Here is a 14,274-nt window from a genome sequence, read left to right on the forward strand (position 1 = left end):
GTCGGATGCATGATTCCGCGCTCAGGGTTTGAGAATGCCTACTCAACCGACCATCAGAGTGGCTAGCAGTGTAGAGGTATTCAGATGGCCAAGGGGAGGGGAAGCTACGGCATGGACTTGCCGGAAAGTCTGTATACGAGCGTCTACATCAGAGAGGATGAAGTGCTTCGTATACGGTATAGGCTATAGCATCAATGGTCACAACCTCGGCAATCCGGTGGATGATGACTCAGCAGCATATGCGGAGATGGAATCAAATACAACGACAGTACTCTGTACTCATTGATACTATTGCGTTTGACGAACTATATAGAGAGACCTGTCTGCTTCTAAATTTACTTGACAGAGCCGTAGCAGACTGCGTTACCTGGACTGCACATCATGGCCGCTCCCAAGATTACACTCTACTTCGACATCGTGAGCCCGTTCGCTCATATAGCGTTCCATGTATTGAGAGTGAGTGATAGCATACTCGCATCAGACGTTCTCAGAGGCCACTAGTAACATTTTCGAAGCACTCTCCCACCTTTGCCAAGTGCGATATTACATATGTGCCCATTTTCCTGGGGGGATTGATGAAGGCATGTGAAAATACTCCGCCCATCCAGATCAAGAGTAAGTCAATCTCCAGGGAGGGTTCATGCTCAACTCAACACCTAATTGTGTCCTCCAGACAAGGCGCAATGGATCAACCAGGAACGGCGCCGCTGGGCCCGCTACTTCTCCGTGCCCATTATTGAACAGACACCGGCAGGCTTTCCGCCCCTGACTCTGGCTCCGCAGCGTGCTCTGTGCGCCATCTCGCAAAAGGCGCCGGAACGCTTTGTTCCCACTGTCGAGGCGCTCTTCCGGTCCTTCTGGGTTGAAGGGAATGCCCAGGTCGGACGACCTGAGGGGTTCGGTCCCGTCCTGGAGAAAGTGCTCGGCAACGAAGGCGCAGGGGAGATCCTCAAGGCTGTATGTTGATTGTTGTTACTGCGTTTCGTATTGCTGGCTTTTACTGATCGTTGGTAACAGATGAGCCAAGACGAGGTCAAATCGCTCTTGTCGGCCAACACAGATCGTGCATTCAAGTTCGGTGCCTTTGGGCTTCCCTGGTTTGAGTGCACCAACTCCAAGGGCGAGACAGAAGGGTTCTGGGGGATCGACCATCTGGGGCAAGTAGCCGATTTCTTGGAATTGGATCGCAGTCTGGACAAGGGTTTCCGGGCGGTGCTGTAGTGCGTAGGATAAAGGGCGTGGAACAAAGTCTAGTTTGCCGCTTTCGGATTTCTTCGGTGCTCATTTCGCAGTCCGCGATTCTGCTTGCCATTGATATCGTAGCTAGGCGGACCGTTCATTGCATGTATGTACATCGATTTGCTCAGATGAAGCCTCCGCAATGTCATTGCTGCTTCGAAGGCCGCACCGCATCGCTCTTGTGCTTTTCCTGGAGAAACTCGGCGATTCGCTCCTCGGGAAGCTCATCGATCATGCGAGCTTCTTGCGGATCGCACTCTGCCTCGTATCAGCCCCCATCAACCAATCTATCAATCAAATAGCTAAACAGACAAACCTTCAACGCCCGTACCCGTACTCTCCTCCGCCTGTTTACTCCCCATCGCGATCGAGTACGCCGTATCCCGGACCTCCCGCACAACATCCTCCGCCGAAACCGAACCGGCTTTATTTCTGATCTCAGCCATGGTCGTTCCAGCCATGTCGCTGATATGATTCCCCAGGTCGGCGAGGGAGCTCGTTGTCGTCGAGTACATATCCGCAGCACTAGACCCCGCTGACCGAGTCCCGTCCCGCCCTTGTTCCTCTGCTTGCCGCATCCTGGATTCCATTTCCGGGGGTTGTTGCGTATCGCGCGTAGAATCTGAATCGGGATCCATTTCGACCATCTATCTGTTTAAACAATTCTCTGTTTTAATCGATGGAGAAGTTTAGGTTGATGTTGTGTTGTGGGCGTATAGCTGTATATGAATATGGAAGATATGGGTCCATCGGCCGAGCCGATGACATCAACCGCGCAGAGTGTTCCAGGATATCATCATGTCATGATTATCTTTAGTTCCTTCCGTCAGCCTTACGGATCCCCCTGGAACTATAGGTAGCCGAGTTAGCACAGTGGAGCAGGTATTTTTTGTATGTCTTATTCGCCGGTTTGGAATTTGTTCAACATACATCCCGTGGCTTTTGTCACTCGTCGACTGGGCTGAAGTCATACAGTCATATTGCTCTTGATTAGGCAGCGCCATTTTCCAGTCAAGCAAGAAAGATGCCGTTCTTTGTGATATCCGTGTTTAAATTGCTGGTCCATGTTGTTGAATCAGTAACTGCGTACGGAGTAGTTCTGGTTTATATATCTTTCTTCCTCCAATTGAAATCTGGGACCAAAGAATCACGCATCTAAACTCAAAAGTCGACTATATAAATTCGTAGATCATGCCGTGAGAAAGATACAAATCGTTCCAATATTCAGTAAGGCGATGTTATTCTATGAAGAAGACATACAGACGTAGCATTCAAGTAGACTTCGTGGAGAATATATATATTGAAAGATTCAACCACAATCATCAAGAGAGTACCATAAGGATTGACAGAGAGGGAACTAGGAAAAGGAGTTTGATTCAGCTTGTCCTCGGCCGTCTTCCAATCGTGCTCTCCTCGCCTCAAACAGCCACCATTTAGCCAGCTTCTGGCAGCCTGTGTCTTGGCCGGCAATGGAGGTCAAGAAACTCGCTGCCCCTTTAAGCCTGAAACAATGCAGGACCAGGAATAGGATATCCACCGCTCAGACTCGAGTAGATGTCAAACTTGATGCCAGGATCAGTATTCTTGTACAGGGACTCGCCAGCGGTGCCGGATCCCTGAGCACTGCCGCCACCAGTGATCTGGATGTTGAAGCACTGGGGGTAGTTCTGAGCGCCGTTCAGGTTGCCGGCGGAGTGAAGGGCGATGATCTCGTGACGGAGGACGTAGTTACCAGGGGCATAGGAGGCAGGAATGGTCACCGTGGCCGTGGTGTTGTTGGCGATCATTTCATCGTCAGCCCATTTACCAGGTGGGGTGGAGCCATCGACCAAGCCTCGAGCGGCGATCTTGACGAACTTCAGGGTGGTCTTGTCCACAGTGCTGCAGTCGCCGTTGCACGGAGCAAGGTAGGTAATCAGCTATACTATGTTAGCCTACCTGCTCTATATGTGTTCTCTTCTCTTCGACCTCATACCGGTCCATGGTGAGACTCTGGCCACGTCGTCCACTGGAATTCGATCTCTGAACCAGCTGCAACGGTTGCGGTCAACTTGCCATTCTTCGCGTCCCTGTGGCAGATAATGTCTGGAGACTGGTAGCCGGTGCCGTCCACAAATCCAAGGTCGGTGGCGGTGGTGGACCAGGCAATTGTGTCTGGGGGGTTACTCATGTAGGGGTACTGGTTAACAAGGTACCCTCCGTAGCTGGAATAGGTGTTAGCTGTTGTATCTGCCATTGTGAGGTTCAAGCACATACTACTTCCCACCAGCAACGATGCCAGAAACGTAGCCGTGGCCCGCCACGAGAGACGCTGAGGCCAGAAGGCCAGTAACGGAAGCGATCTTGGACAAAATCATGCTGTCTGATGGAAGAAGGTAAAGTTCACACAACAAGTTGAAGAAGCAACAGCCAATGATTAAAGACCTGCTTGATCAGGGGGCGTCTGGAGCTAGAAGCGGTTGGGATGAGCACAGGGACCGGAACAGCATACAGGAACGAGCGACTGCTCAGGCCTTTTATAACCATTCTGAAGAGCTTCGACCCCTCGACCCCTGTGGTTATCAGCACTGCATGGTACGAGTTCCCCCACAACCCCTGAAAGTGACCCAGTGGGCAGGCGGCATGACTGAGGATATTATCCAGGCCCTCTGATACAAGAGCTCCTGAATTACCAGATTCGCTTCTTCATCTTCGGCAGACAGGAATACTAAGAGTAATCCCTGCGCCAATGGATGCATGCATGCATGGATGCCATGAATCATTGGCGCTCCACAACCTTGCAACCCGGGAATGTTCCCTGACGCCGGCCTCTTTGGCCTCTGAATGCATGGACCGTGCAGCCACAGTCCCTCCCTTGGTGTTTCCTCAGACCTTGCTGCTGGAACCATCCGGAAACATCAGACGCATCAGCATCTTTCGCCCTCCTCCACTGTGGATATCACGCCTTGATTTAGTGGGTACCCTCGACAGACCGAGTATCACGTCTCAGCAGCAGCGAAGCCGAACACAAACCCCGTAATGATCCATCTATTATCACAACGCACAATACGCCAGACCAGACTGAGACTCCCTGGTCATCCGACTGACTAGTACGCCATCCAGATGTTTCTCTTTGATGAAGAAGAGGCGCTGGGCATGGCGCACAGAGCACAGCCAAGAGCTCCCTGTATGGAAACCGATGATCCCCCAGGTTTTGCCGGACACACGGGCCGACGGCAATACACGAGCCTCTAGCACTTTTGCCTTGGGATCCGTACCTGAAACGGTTACATCGCAGTTTCTTTTGCTGTGTTGGGCCTCTAGGCGGCTCAGACCGAAAGTAGGGAGGGTACTCCATATATAGTGGCCTCATCTGCTAGCAATTTGCCGTGCCTTGAAGAGAAATGATTAGCGTTCGATGTCCCAACTATTGTTTTGATTCGAGGATGCTTACTTTCACTGGCAGGGTCCTAAGCCTCTAATTTGAATAAAGCAGGCGCTTGACCTGTGTTGACTCCCATCAATATCACAGACGGACTCTACAGCAAGTGCATAATTGATTCATCACCTGATACCTGTAAGTTCATTTCGGTGCAGACAATATCCTTATGCGGAAGCCATGGCGTTCGCCGTCTTCATGACTCGCTGAAATGAGAGGGAGGCATTGGAGTCGAGGGGTTCATGTTTCATCAAACCTCTGCCAAGACATAATATAGCCTAAGTCTGTCCATATCTGATACGACGTACTGAAGATCGTGGGACGTGGACAATAAACTCGACACTGGAGGAAACGTGAAGATCCAGTGAAAAGCGATCTTTTTTGCCCATGTCCAGTCAACCTGTGGTCCGCAACAAGGTGGGACTTGGAGTCCAGTCACTACTCAGTATTCCTCGAGGCCAAGTAGATAGATACGCACAGGTCAGACGTCGCACGAAGTCTCAACATAGCCGTCAACAGTCTAGACAAGATCAGCAAGCGATTCCTGCCCGGTTTGTAGCGGATCCTGTCAGAGTCCCGTACCCGTCCAGCTTCAGATAATAATGCCAAGTGCTCCATCATCTGCTCTGAGGAGGCAGCGCAGTATCATGTCCACACTAGAGTGACTGCGTCTAATAGGCGTGCACGCCAGAGGGAGCATTAAAGCTATCCTACGTCATATGGCTGAAATCTACAGAGTACTCCGAATTGAACTACTGTGTTCCATCCATGGCGACACAGGTCACAATCCATGTGTAAAACTACTCGTTTCAGCATGACCGGGAAGCGGAAAATATGTAAGAATTTTCAACTGTTTTTCTCCATTAAGTTGTAGAGCCCAGGGAGCCGTGGTGGTAGGTGCAGGTAGGTAGGTCGTCTGGCTGATGTGAAAATGCCATCTGCCCTACATTTCGACGTGTTCAATAAGGTAACACTCGCGAAGAAAAACAAGTTCACCGCATATGCTGAATTGTCATTCTAGTGTCGGCCCACAAAAGTTCATGCCCATGCCGATTCGCTTTTGGTATTTGTTTCCTGCATTGACCGAGCTCAAATCACCCTTTTTCCATCGACTGAAGGTATTTACAGAGCCTTCTTCTTGTCACCCTTGGACACATCGACAACCTTGAGAGCTGTTGGAAGACGTAGCGTTAGCTTAAGATCCCGAGCAGAAACGCGGCTTCTCTTCTCATTCCACTCATCACTTCTACCACTAGACACTATTTCCAAAAGCAGTGATCCGTGACTGGGGAAATTCGGATAGAAACTTAGGTTGGTAACGCACCTGGGGGCAGGCTCTGCTTGAGCTTGTCGGCCTTGTCGGAGTCCTTCAGGACAAGGGTGTAGATGAAGCGGTGGCATCTGACCTTGAACTTGATCTGCTGGGTCGAGCGGTTGCGCTTGATGCGGGCAGCTGTAATGAAAGAAAACCAATTGTTAGCATTCATGCAACTCCGTCGCTAATCCCTCCACGGAGCTGAATCCGAGCTCATTCACGTCGCTCTAAAACCGGGGCAATCGCGTGCGGAAAACGTACAGGAGGCATCCTTGCGGCGGCAGATCTCGATGAACTGCTTGATATCGGAAACTTCGCGAGGCATGGTGGGCAGGGCTTATGGACGCAAACCGGGTGATCTGAAAGAAAGTCGGAGCGAGGGAATGGAGTACAATCACTTTCACGAGTCTCAACACGGACGGCTGCGGACACTTGAGGCAATTGTGTGGAATCTGGCAGATTAGGGTTTAGCCGGTGGGAAACCCTTGGCTGCTGCGCCACACATCCTCACCTCACAGCCTCTCCTCCTCTTGTGGCTGGTGCTGTCTCCACTGCCATGGCACAGTTCCAGGCGCAATGTTGTCGGTAACTCTTGATGCATCTCTGTAAATCGGGTTCGGGTGGTGGATCACTGATGCAGCATCCGCTCGACTTGGTGCAAAGCCATGTGAAAAGGGCGCAGTTGTGTGAGGAACATCTCCGAATTCGATACCATTTCTGCTCCTTGAATCCCTCTTGGAAACATGGACTCGGAGTCTGTTTCGCCTCCAGAAGGCAACCCTGAGCATTGTAGATGAGTAAACACCGCTATATAATGGAATACGATACTACCACTGACAACTTGACCGAGGTGCTGAAAAGGATGATTAAAAATGTAAGGACACTGAAAGCTAGACCTGCTCGCAAGAGTGTATCGAACCATTCGAACGCGGGATCGTAATGGCGATTGGAGCCCTTGGGCGGCTGAGGGGGCATGATGATGTTGGAAATAGAAAAATAACGTATTCCTGATGTAGGAATAGGCAAAAAGTTTGAGTGTGAGAGAGTGTGGCTTGATAACAGTAGGTATAGGGTAGAAATTCTATGTCTGTACAGAGTGAACGAACAGGGAAAAGAGAGATCTATTGAGAAATCCATCGTCAAAGGAGATGGACTGTAGCTATAAGGTATATCTGGATTTGCTCTTTCCTAGTTAAGCCACAAGTAATACTGCAGGAAGTTATGATCATGACGAACAGGAGCTGGCAGTTCGAGGCAAACAGCAAGAACGGGCTAGATGCTTCACTTCCTTCTATAGTCAATCTATAGAAGCAAGCGCGAACCAAGGAGATGTGGATGCCTGAGGTGTTGATATCCCCAGAATGTGGCGTTTTCGCTGCAAGTGGCGGTGCAAGGTCTAGGCGGCAGCTTTCCAACGATGACGGCGGAAGCTTGACTCGCAGCTTCCGTGGCGAAACCATCATATAACGACAGAAGATAATATCGAATACCAACAACTGACATCTCGCGGGCGTGTTCTCCGCGCAAAAAAAGCCTGGATTTGGGAAAATGCCCACTGCCTTAGACCGAGCAATGACTTCCAAAGTGAGCATACCCCAGCCTCCTGCCTTCAGCCACATTTCAACTTAGTGGTAACTTAGCTGACATATCCAGAATCTTGTCCTGGGTAACTTCTCCTGGCGGCGCACACATTGAGTCAACACGAAGCAAACTGATGGGATGTAGGTTTCGCCGGGATGGTCACAGCTGCCGCAGTGTGGGCAATCTGGGGAAGCGACATGTTCCCATCCGGGCCAGACCCAACAGGAGGTATGCAACTCTGGACCATTGCCATAGCGGAATAAAAGGCTGACTGAGTGACTCTGAGAAGATCCTGAATACTGGACTGCCGACGAAATGCGGAGATGGCTTCGCAATGTACGTTCTGCCTCCTCTCATTCGTCAAGGATGTACCAACTAACTGGCGGCGATTTGCAGAGAGCTCTCCTGCCCAGTGGAGAGGCCACACGCGATGAACTACTTGAGCGTGTCAAAGCGAATCTGCGCGTACCGCCGAGATCAACCACCTGAGTTTTATGAGACACGAATGTTGTGTTTGAGTAGTTTCTGTATTTTCATGGCGTTCTCTTTGCAATCATTTTGTATCCAAACCAGCAGAGATACCTAGTGCGCGTGCCTTCTATTGATGAATGGGTTATTATCGTGTTACGAGCGGATTGTCGAACAAGTTGATATGTCGGACGTAACCATATTGCCTCGTCGGAGTATGCATTAATCAAACGACAAGTCGAAAATTTTGTGTTTGAATAAGCCATTCTCTCCGGCGTTTTCCTTTGGGAGCATCCGCTGTAGGATTCGGTACCAGAATGAATGTTTCGCTGAAGCCACGCTGCGGTAGATCTCTGGACTCCCCAAATCGTACATAGCCGCTTACTACCACCAATATTGACATGTCCTTGACGGTCGTCTGATTGGGGAGCTTTACGCCGGATGTTGTAGGCGTGGGGTATGTCGGATTGATGACCTGACAATCGAACGACTGCACCTCGTAATGAGCAGGGGGCATCTGGTTGACGAAGATCTCTTGGACGGCATTGCCATCCGCGACAGCGTTTCCGTTGAATAGGATGGTAGAGGTGGGCTGGCTGTAAAACGAAGCGATTGTTGCGCGATTGGACTGTAGCGCGGGGTAGAACGATTGGACAAATTCAGTGGCAGCTGAAAAGACACAGTCAGACAGGAAGAACGACGTCGGCTGGGCGCAACATACCATCAGTTGACACTCTTGTGAGCACATCTTCACTTCGAATAGTCATTTTGACGACAGATTGATTATGTTAATCTGGAAGTAGATTCCGCGAGCTTTGGTTGATGAAATACCCCGGCAACAATTTCGTGTAAGACAGCGAGAGACGCGCCACAAACGTTGACCACACGGTATTGAAGCTTCTCTGGAGAGACTGTAGATGTTCAAGTCCCCTAATAGATCGGGTTGAGGAAAGAGACTGACGTTAAGAGATGGCAGAGGTGGAGAATTGCAAGGCATGTATTCGAAATCGTGACTGAAGAGAGAGAAAAAAAGGTGCGGAGGAGCTAGGACCACCCAGAGATTATCGAGCTCCGAGAAGGCAACCAGCAAGAGAATTGTCTGCCATAAACAACTTCATGTTTCCACGTCATTATTGCTTCCCAATGGCTTTTTTTAAGGGGAGACTCCGTACGCTTTCATGGGCCAGTCAATTTGTAGCCCATAGGCGTCCATTGTGGAGATGTGCTCCGTGCAGAAGTCCTACTCAGACCATTTCGGCGCGCCGATTCGCAACAGCAACTTCCGAGCAAAGCTTGAAGAAGCCGTACTATGTGACGACTCCAATATTCTATGTGAATGCCGGTACGAGTCTCTATCAACCCTATGCGGACCTCACCGTCCAATCCGTACTGATGGAATCGATTTTCGCAAAGCCCCCCATGTTGGTCATTTCTATACTATGGTGATCACCGATATTCTGAAGAGATGGCGGGTACTTTTTGGAGACAAAGACGCTCAACTGTTGACGGGGACCGATGAACATGGAATGAAGGTATCGTCTGGTGCTTGACCTCGGGCTATCTCATGCGGTTAACTTGGTGAAATAGATTCAGCAGGCCGCGAGCGCGGCAGGCATGGACCCTCAAGCCTTTTGTGATATGAACTGCAAAACCTTTCAGGTCGGTCGCGCTCTTCTTGCAGACTGTTACGAGAACCTCTACTTAAATTTGCGACGATGTGTTTCAGGCGCTAGCAAAAGCCGCAAATCTTGACTACGATCATTTCATACGAACGACCGACCCGGCGCATAAGGAGGCTGTTCAATACTTCTGGGTTCGTCGGAAATGCTGCTAGCTTTCTGCTCCGCATGCTGACAATGGGAAAGGAAATGTTGAACCACCGGGGCTATATTTACACTGCAAAGCACGAGGGATGGTATTCCGTCAGCGACGAAACGTTCTATCCCCCAACACAAGTGCAGAACTCCTTGGATCCCTCTACGGGAAGGAAAAGAATGGTATTTGGTCCTAGAAGCTGGATGTTATCAGATGTACAACCACTCACTATGCCAGGTTTCAGTTGAGACGGGAAAAGAGGTAGAATGGTCGTCGGAAACCAACTATCACTTCAGACTGTCTGCCTTTCAGGAGCGCCTTCTGGACTTGTACAAAAGTACAGAGTTCGTCACACCTGGTAACTATATGGCAGACCTCGTCAAGTCAGTCTCCTCGGGGTTATCAGACTTGTCCATCTCTAGGCCTGTAGAGCGATTGACCTGGGGCATTCCTGTACCGGGCGATGAGACACAAACGATCTATGTCTGGCTGGACGCCCTTATCAACTATTTGACTAAGGCCGGATACCCGTTTCCTCCTGGTCAGGAGGGCCGACTAGGTTGGCCAGCCGATGTGCACGTCATCGGCAAGGATATTGTTCGGTAAGTTATTCTTCCGCGTGACGGGCGGGACAAAAGATTGACAGCCGTGTCAGTTTCCATTGCGTCTACTGGCCTGCCTTCCTCATGGCACTGGATTTGCCTCTACCTCGTAGGGTCCTCGTTCATGGTCATTGGACCATGAACCGGGAAAAGATGTCGAAGTCCACCGGAAATGTAGTGAATCCTTTCTTCGCGATCGATCGGTTTGGTGTCGACACCATGCGTTTCTTCCTTGCTTTCCAAGGTGGACTAGCGGGGGATGCCGACTATGACAACTCCTACATTATCCGTGACTACAAGAAGATGCTCCAATGGGGCATTGGAAACCTAACACACCGTACAATTGGTTGTGCAAAGGGTAACCTGCGGTCGTACATTGCGGACGCAGCCGCCGACAAGCTGCCCGCGCCGACGCCCGAGGATCTGGAGCATCAATCGCTTCTGGAGCAGACACCTGATAGAGTGGCGGAACAAATGGAAAAGTTAAACCCCCGTGCCGCTTTGCAGGGCATCATGGTGATTATCGAGAAGGTCAGTGTTAAGGGTCCATCACACAACCACTAGACACGATTATCTCAGACTAACGTCGCTTCCGTTACCCTTTATTGCAGACCAACAAGTATTTCCATGCAGCAGAGCCATGGAAAACTCCAGCCGACTCGCAGCGAGTGCTATACAATGTCGCCGAGTCCCTGCGAATCTCCGGTATCCTATTGCAACCTTTTATGCCCAGTAAGTCTAATGAACTTCTCGATATTCTCCGTGTAGACAAGACAGAGCCATCGAAACGGAGCTTTTCGGCTGCACGCTACGGTTGTGATCCGGATTACGGTGAGGGTGTCGAAAAGAGTATTCTTTTCCCCCCTCTCATTATCGAAGAATGATGAGAAAATCAGTTTTCGTTTGATAAGAAGAAAAGGATCGCAGTCCAATCACACAAAAAGATGAGTCTCTGCTTCTCCGCCAACGCAAGGGTCAAGTAAAACACTTTTCCGTTACTTGCCAGTGGAGCTGGGTTGCAGGACTACAGGATCATCGCCATGTATAGATGAGACAAGGTTTGTGTTATGTCATGGCGTACGGCTTCTGGATCATCCTACGCTTGTCCACAAGGTTATCAGCGGGAAAAAATGTTCCAGAATCGCGACGCTGAGTTTCCGAACACATAGCGGACGGGAAACCCTGGTCCTTTCCCGCGGCAAACCTCCTATCATGGTAATCGGGAAGTATACCCTATCGTATATCAGAATAACTGGTGTTTTGGCGTCATATAATTCATGGATAAGCAGGAATGGGTTTGCATTATTCTCTCATGTTCTATCTTGGCTTCTAATCTCCAGTGTGATACTAGAACTCATTTCCCCAGCTTTTTTGCGTTTCTTGATACCTCATATACTCTGCTCTGTTTACACTACTACCATCCCAACTTACGAATTGGACTGTATACAATACTTTCAACTGTCTTTTCTCTGGTCCCTTGAGCAGACGTGAATCCCCGCTCTTACACCATGGGCAGCATCTCACCTGAGGAAGCGAAGCTGAGCTTCAAGATGCCATGGGTTGAGACTTCCCTCGTGGAATCCGCCTGTCTGTCTCGTGCGGCAGGCTGTAGAATCTTCTTGAAACTCGAGAACATTCAGCCCAGCGGATCCTTCAAGTCCCGTGCAATGGGCAACCAGATCCTCTCGCACCTCGTCAAGCCGGAAAACGCTGGCCGGCCGGTGCATTTCTATGCTTCCTCGGGGGGCAACGCCGGCCTGGCTGCCGTCTGTGCTGCCCGGAGCTTGGGTTATCCTTGCACCGTGGTCGTGCCTGTCTCGACAAAGCCCCTGATGGTGAACAAACTGCGTGCGGCGGGCGCTTCGGACGTCATTCAGTACGGTGAGACATTCTCTGAAGCCGGAGAATACATGCGTGAAGTGATTATGAAAGGAGATGACGGAGACGCCGAGAAAGATGTGGTCAAGATTGCCCTCCACCCCTTCGACAATGAGCCCATCTGGGAGGGAAACAGCACGATCATCGATGAGCTCGCTGCTCAGCTGCCGCCGGTAACAACCAGAGAAGAAGCTATCGCCTACAATGGTCGTGCTTTGCCACTGGACGCTGTGATCTGCAGTGTTGGCGGCGGCGGACTGCTTAATGGTCTTATCATGGGCCTAGAGCGACGGAGACATTTACAAAAACAGAGCTCACACTACAGCAACGGCATCACATCCTCTCAACCAGACCCCATCCACATACTCGCCATCGAAACCGAAGGCACAGACTCCCTCGCCCTCGCTGTAGCCCAGAAGTCCCTCGTCTCCCTCCCCAAAATCACCTCCCAAGCTACCTCGCTGGGCGCCATCCGCGTCTCGGAACGTACATTCAAATACGCCATCTCTCCCCCACCCGGAATTGCTGTGCACACTGCTGTCCTCTCAGATGCCGATGCCGCTCGGGGCGTGCTCCGTCTCGCGGATGATGAACGACTGCTGGTGGAGTTGGCATGCGGTGTCTGCGTCGAGGCAGCCATCGGCGATGCGGCCAAGACACACGCCTCGGGATCAGCAAGCACACATTTGGCAACCGAGCAGGCAGGCCTGACTGGCAAGAAGCGGAAGAGGACAGAGGCGGAATTCTCCCAGCGGGATGAAGGGTACGGTGATGACCGACTCTCGTCCGGAGAAACCGAAACGGAGTCAGAGGGGACGGGCAGCCAGCCTCAAGCACATCCTACTGAAAATACGCCGTCGCCGTCGCACGAGTTCCAATCCAAGCTAAAGCAGTTGGTCCCGAACCTGCAGCCGGACAGTCGAGTGGTGATCATCGTCTGCGGAGGCAGCAATGTCACCATCGACATGGCGGCGGAGTGGAGGAAGATGTTGCAGGAGGGTTGGGGGGCGTAAACCAGGCTTTCCCACAGCAAAAGATACAATATTCCCCTTAATAACGGATACGATTCTTGATTTGACGAATGCGTTCATGCTATGGCTATGGGATTTGGATTTCTTGGAGTACTTGGGATCATTTTACAAGCTAGAATGGAGGATTTTGTGGAATTGACGCTGAAATGACTGCCACTGAGGCCATTTACTGCCTCGTTTCAACCCCCTCTGTCTTTAATTCACAGAGTAGGATAGATTTAATCAATGCCTCAACTATGGATTTCTTTTTTTTAGAGTTGGAGCTGCAGACTTGATACGGACTTGCCCAACTGGAACATTCAGGAAGACGAGTTGTCCTCCTCTTCTTCCCTCTCTGTCTTTTGTCGTTCTTTCTCTCTCTTGTCCTCCTTCCCTTCTTTCTTTATTCTTTTACTTCCTCATCCTTTCGTTCTATACAGTTGGATTATCCCGGTCAAGCACCCAACTGTGACATCTCGATTACGCTGCGTTGCACATCAACGGAGGCCACAATATGACAACAACGTGCGAAGTGCAGCTGGACTCGCTCCAACAACCAACGAGTCCCTCCGTGTCATCCGTCGCAGCCTCTACCAGAGGACATTCTGTCCGACATGAGATTGCGCCCAGTCCTTGCCGTAGCGGCTGACCGGTGGAATTCCCCGCGATTGAGAATGGAATATCTCCCTATGTATCTGTCCATCAGATCTCTTCAGTTACTAAATAATAATTTCGAGGGCCGTCAGCTCCACGATAGACGAACTATGCTCTTCGCTCTGATTTCCCTCTCCGCTCTCGTCCATCACAATTTGGAAACTGGCGAAGACACAAATTGACGACACGGCCATCTTCAATATGGCAGGCCTAGGTCAGGTTCGATGCACTGGATCTGTAGATGGCTTAGGCTTTTGGATGCTATACATTGTTTTGTTTCAGGTAGATTCATTT

The 14,274-nt window shown here is 50.5% G+C and overlaps 9 protein-coding genes across 9 annotated transcripts; 4 read left to right on the forward strand and 5 right to left on the reverse strand.

The window, feature by feature from the left end:
• Window positions 1–381: 381 nt before the first annotated feature.
• On the forward strand, window positions 382–1,221 carry Aspvir_007656 (putative 2-hydroxychromene-2-carboxylate isomerase; the record flags this gene model as incomplete). The annotated part of the gene is made up of 4 exons (XM_043270835.1): window positions 382–456; window positions 516–615; window positions 674–957; window positions 1,018–1,221. The coding sequence occupies 4 exons, from the start codon at window positions 382–384 to the stop codon at window positions 1,219–1,221; spliced, it is 663 nt and encodes a 220-aa protein (XP_043126770.1).
• Window positions 1,222–1,384: 163 nt separating this feature from the next.
• On the reverse strand, window positions 1,385–1,877 carry Aspvir_007657 (uncharacterized protein; the record flags this gene model as incomplete). The annotated part of the gene is made up of 2 exons (XM_043270836.1): window positions 1,385–1,497; window positions 1,556–1,877. 2 exons carry the CDS (start codon window positions 1,875–1,877, stop codon window positions 1,385–1,387), a joined length of 435 nt encoding a protein of 144 aa, XP_043126771.1.
• Window positions 1,878–2,735: 858 nt separating this feature from the next.
• On the reverse strand, window positions 2,736–3,596 carry Aspvir_007658 (lytic polysaccharide monooxygenase auxiliary activity family 9 protein; the record flags this gene model as incomplete). Its single annotated transcript, XM_043270837.1, has 3 exons — window positions 2,736–3,158; window positions 3,215–3,443; window positions 3,496–3,596. 3 exons carry the CDS (start codon window positions 3,594–3,596, stop codon window positions 2,736–2,738), a joined length of 753 nt encoding a protein of 250 aa, XP_043126772.1.
• Window positions 3,597–5,779: 2,183 nt separating this feature from the next.
• On the reverse strand, window positions 5,780–6,297 carry Aspvir_007659 (60S ribosomal protein eL38; the record flags this gene model as incomplete). Its single annotated transcript, XM_043270838.1, has 3 exons — window positions 5,780–5,829; window positions 5,982–6,110; window positions 6,234–6,297. 3 exons carry the CDS (start codon window positions 6,295–6,297, stop codon window positions 5,780–5,782), a joined length of 243 nt encoding a protein of 80 aa, XP_043126773.1.
• Window positions 6,298–6,484: 187 nt separating this feature from the next.
• Window positions 6,485–6,947, reverse strand: Aspvir_007660 (uncharacterized protein; the record flags this gene model as incomplete). The annotated part of the gene is made up of 2 exons (XM_043270839.1): window positions 6,485–6,752; window positions 6,811–6,947. 2 exons carry the CDS (start codon window positions 6,945–6,947, stop codon window positions 6,485–6,487), a joined length of 405 nt encoding a protein of 134 aa, XP_043126774.1.
• A 761-nt stretch (window positions 6,948–7,708) lies between these two features.
• On the forward strand, window positions 7,709–8,042 carry Aspvir_007661 (Ish1 domain-containing protein; the record flags this gene model as incomplete). Its single annotated transcript, XM_043270840.1, has 3 exons — window positions 7,709–7,781; window positions 7,843–7,889; window positions 7,950–8,042. The coding sequence occupies 3 exons, from the start codon at window positions 7,709–7,711 to the stop codon at window positions 8,040–8,042; spliced, it is 213 nt and encodes a 70-aa protein (XP_043126775.1).
• A 205-nt stretch (window positions 8,043–8,247) lies between these two features.
• Window positions 8,248–8,788, reverse strand: Aspvir_007662 (putative nuclear transport factor 2 domain protein; the record flags this gene model as incomplete). Its single annotated transcript, XM_043270841.1, has 2 exons — window positions 8,248–8,690; window positions 8,743–8,788. The coding sequence occupies 2 exons, from the start codon at window positions 8,786–8,788 to the stop codon at window positions 8,248–8,250; spliced, it is 489 nt and encodes a 162-aa protein (XP_043126776.1).
• A 453-nt stretch (window positions 8,789–9,241) lies between these two features.
• Window positions 9,242–11,322, forward strand: Aspvir_007663 (methionine--tRNA ligase MSM1; the record flags this gene model as incomplete). The annotated part of the gene is made up of 7 exons (XM_043270842.1): window positions 9,242–9,553; window positions 9,609–9,680; window positions 9,748–9,834; window positions 9,887–10,018; window positions 10,074–10,438; window positions 10,492–10,969; window positions 11,050–11,322. 7 exons carry the CDS (start codon window positions 9,242–9,244, stop codon window positions 11,320–11,322), a joined length of 1,719 nt encoding a protein of 572 aa, XP_043126777.1.
• A 624-nt stretch (window positions 11,323–11,946) lies between these two features.
• Window positions 11,947–13,329, forward strand: Aspvir_007664 (putative L-serine dehydratase; the record flags this gene model as incomplete). Its single annotated transcript, XM_043270843.1, has 1 exon — window positions 11,947–13,329. One exon carries the CDS (start codon window positions 11,947–11,949, stop codon window positions 13,327–13,329), a length of 1,383 nt encoding a protein of 460 aa, XP_043126778.1.
• Between the last annotated feature and the right edge of the window lie 945 nt (window positions 13,330–14,274).

Source organism: Aspergillus viridinutans (genome assembly GCF_018404265.1).
Source record: "Aspergillus viridinutans IFM 47045 DNA, scaffold_5, whole genome shotgun sequence".
Lineage (NCBI taxonomy): Eukaryota > Fungi > Ascomycota > Eurotiomycetes > Eurotiales > Aspergillaceae > Aspergillus > Aspergillus viridinutans.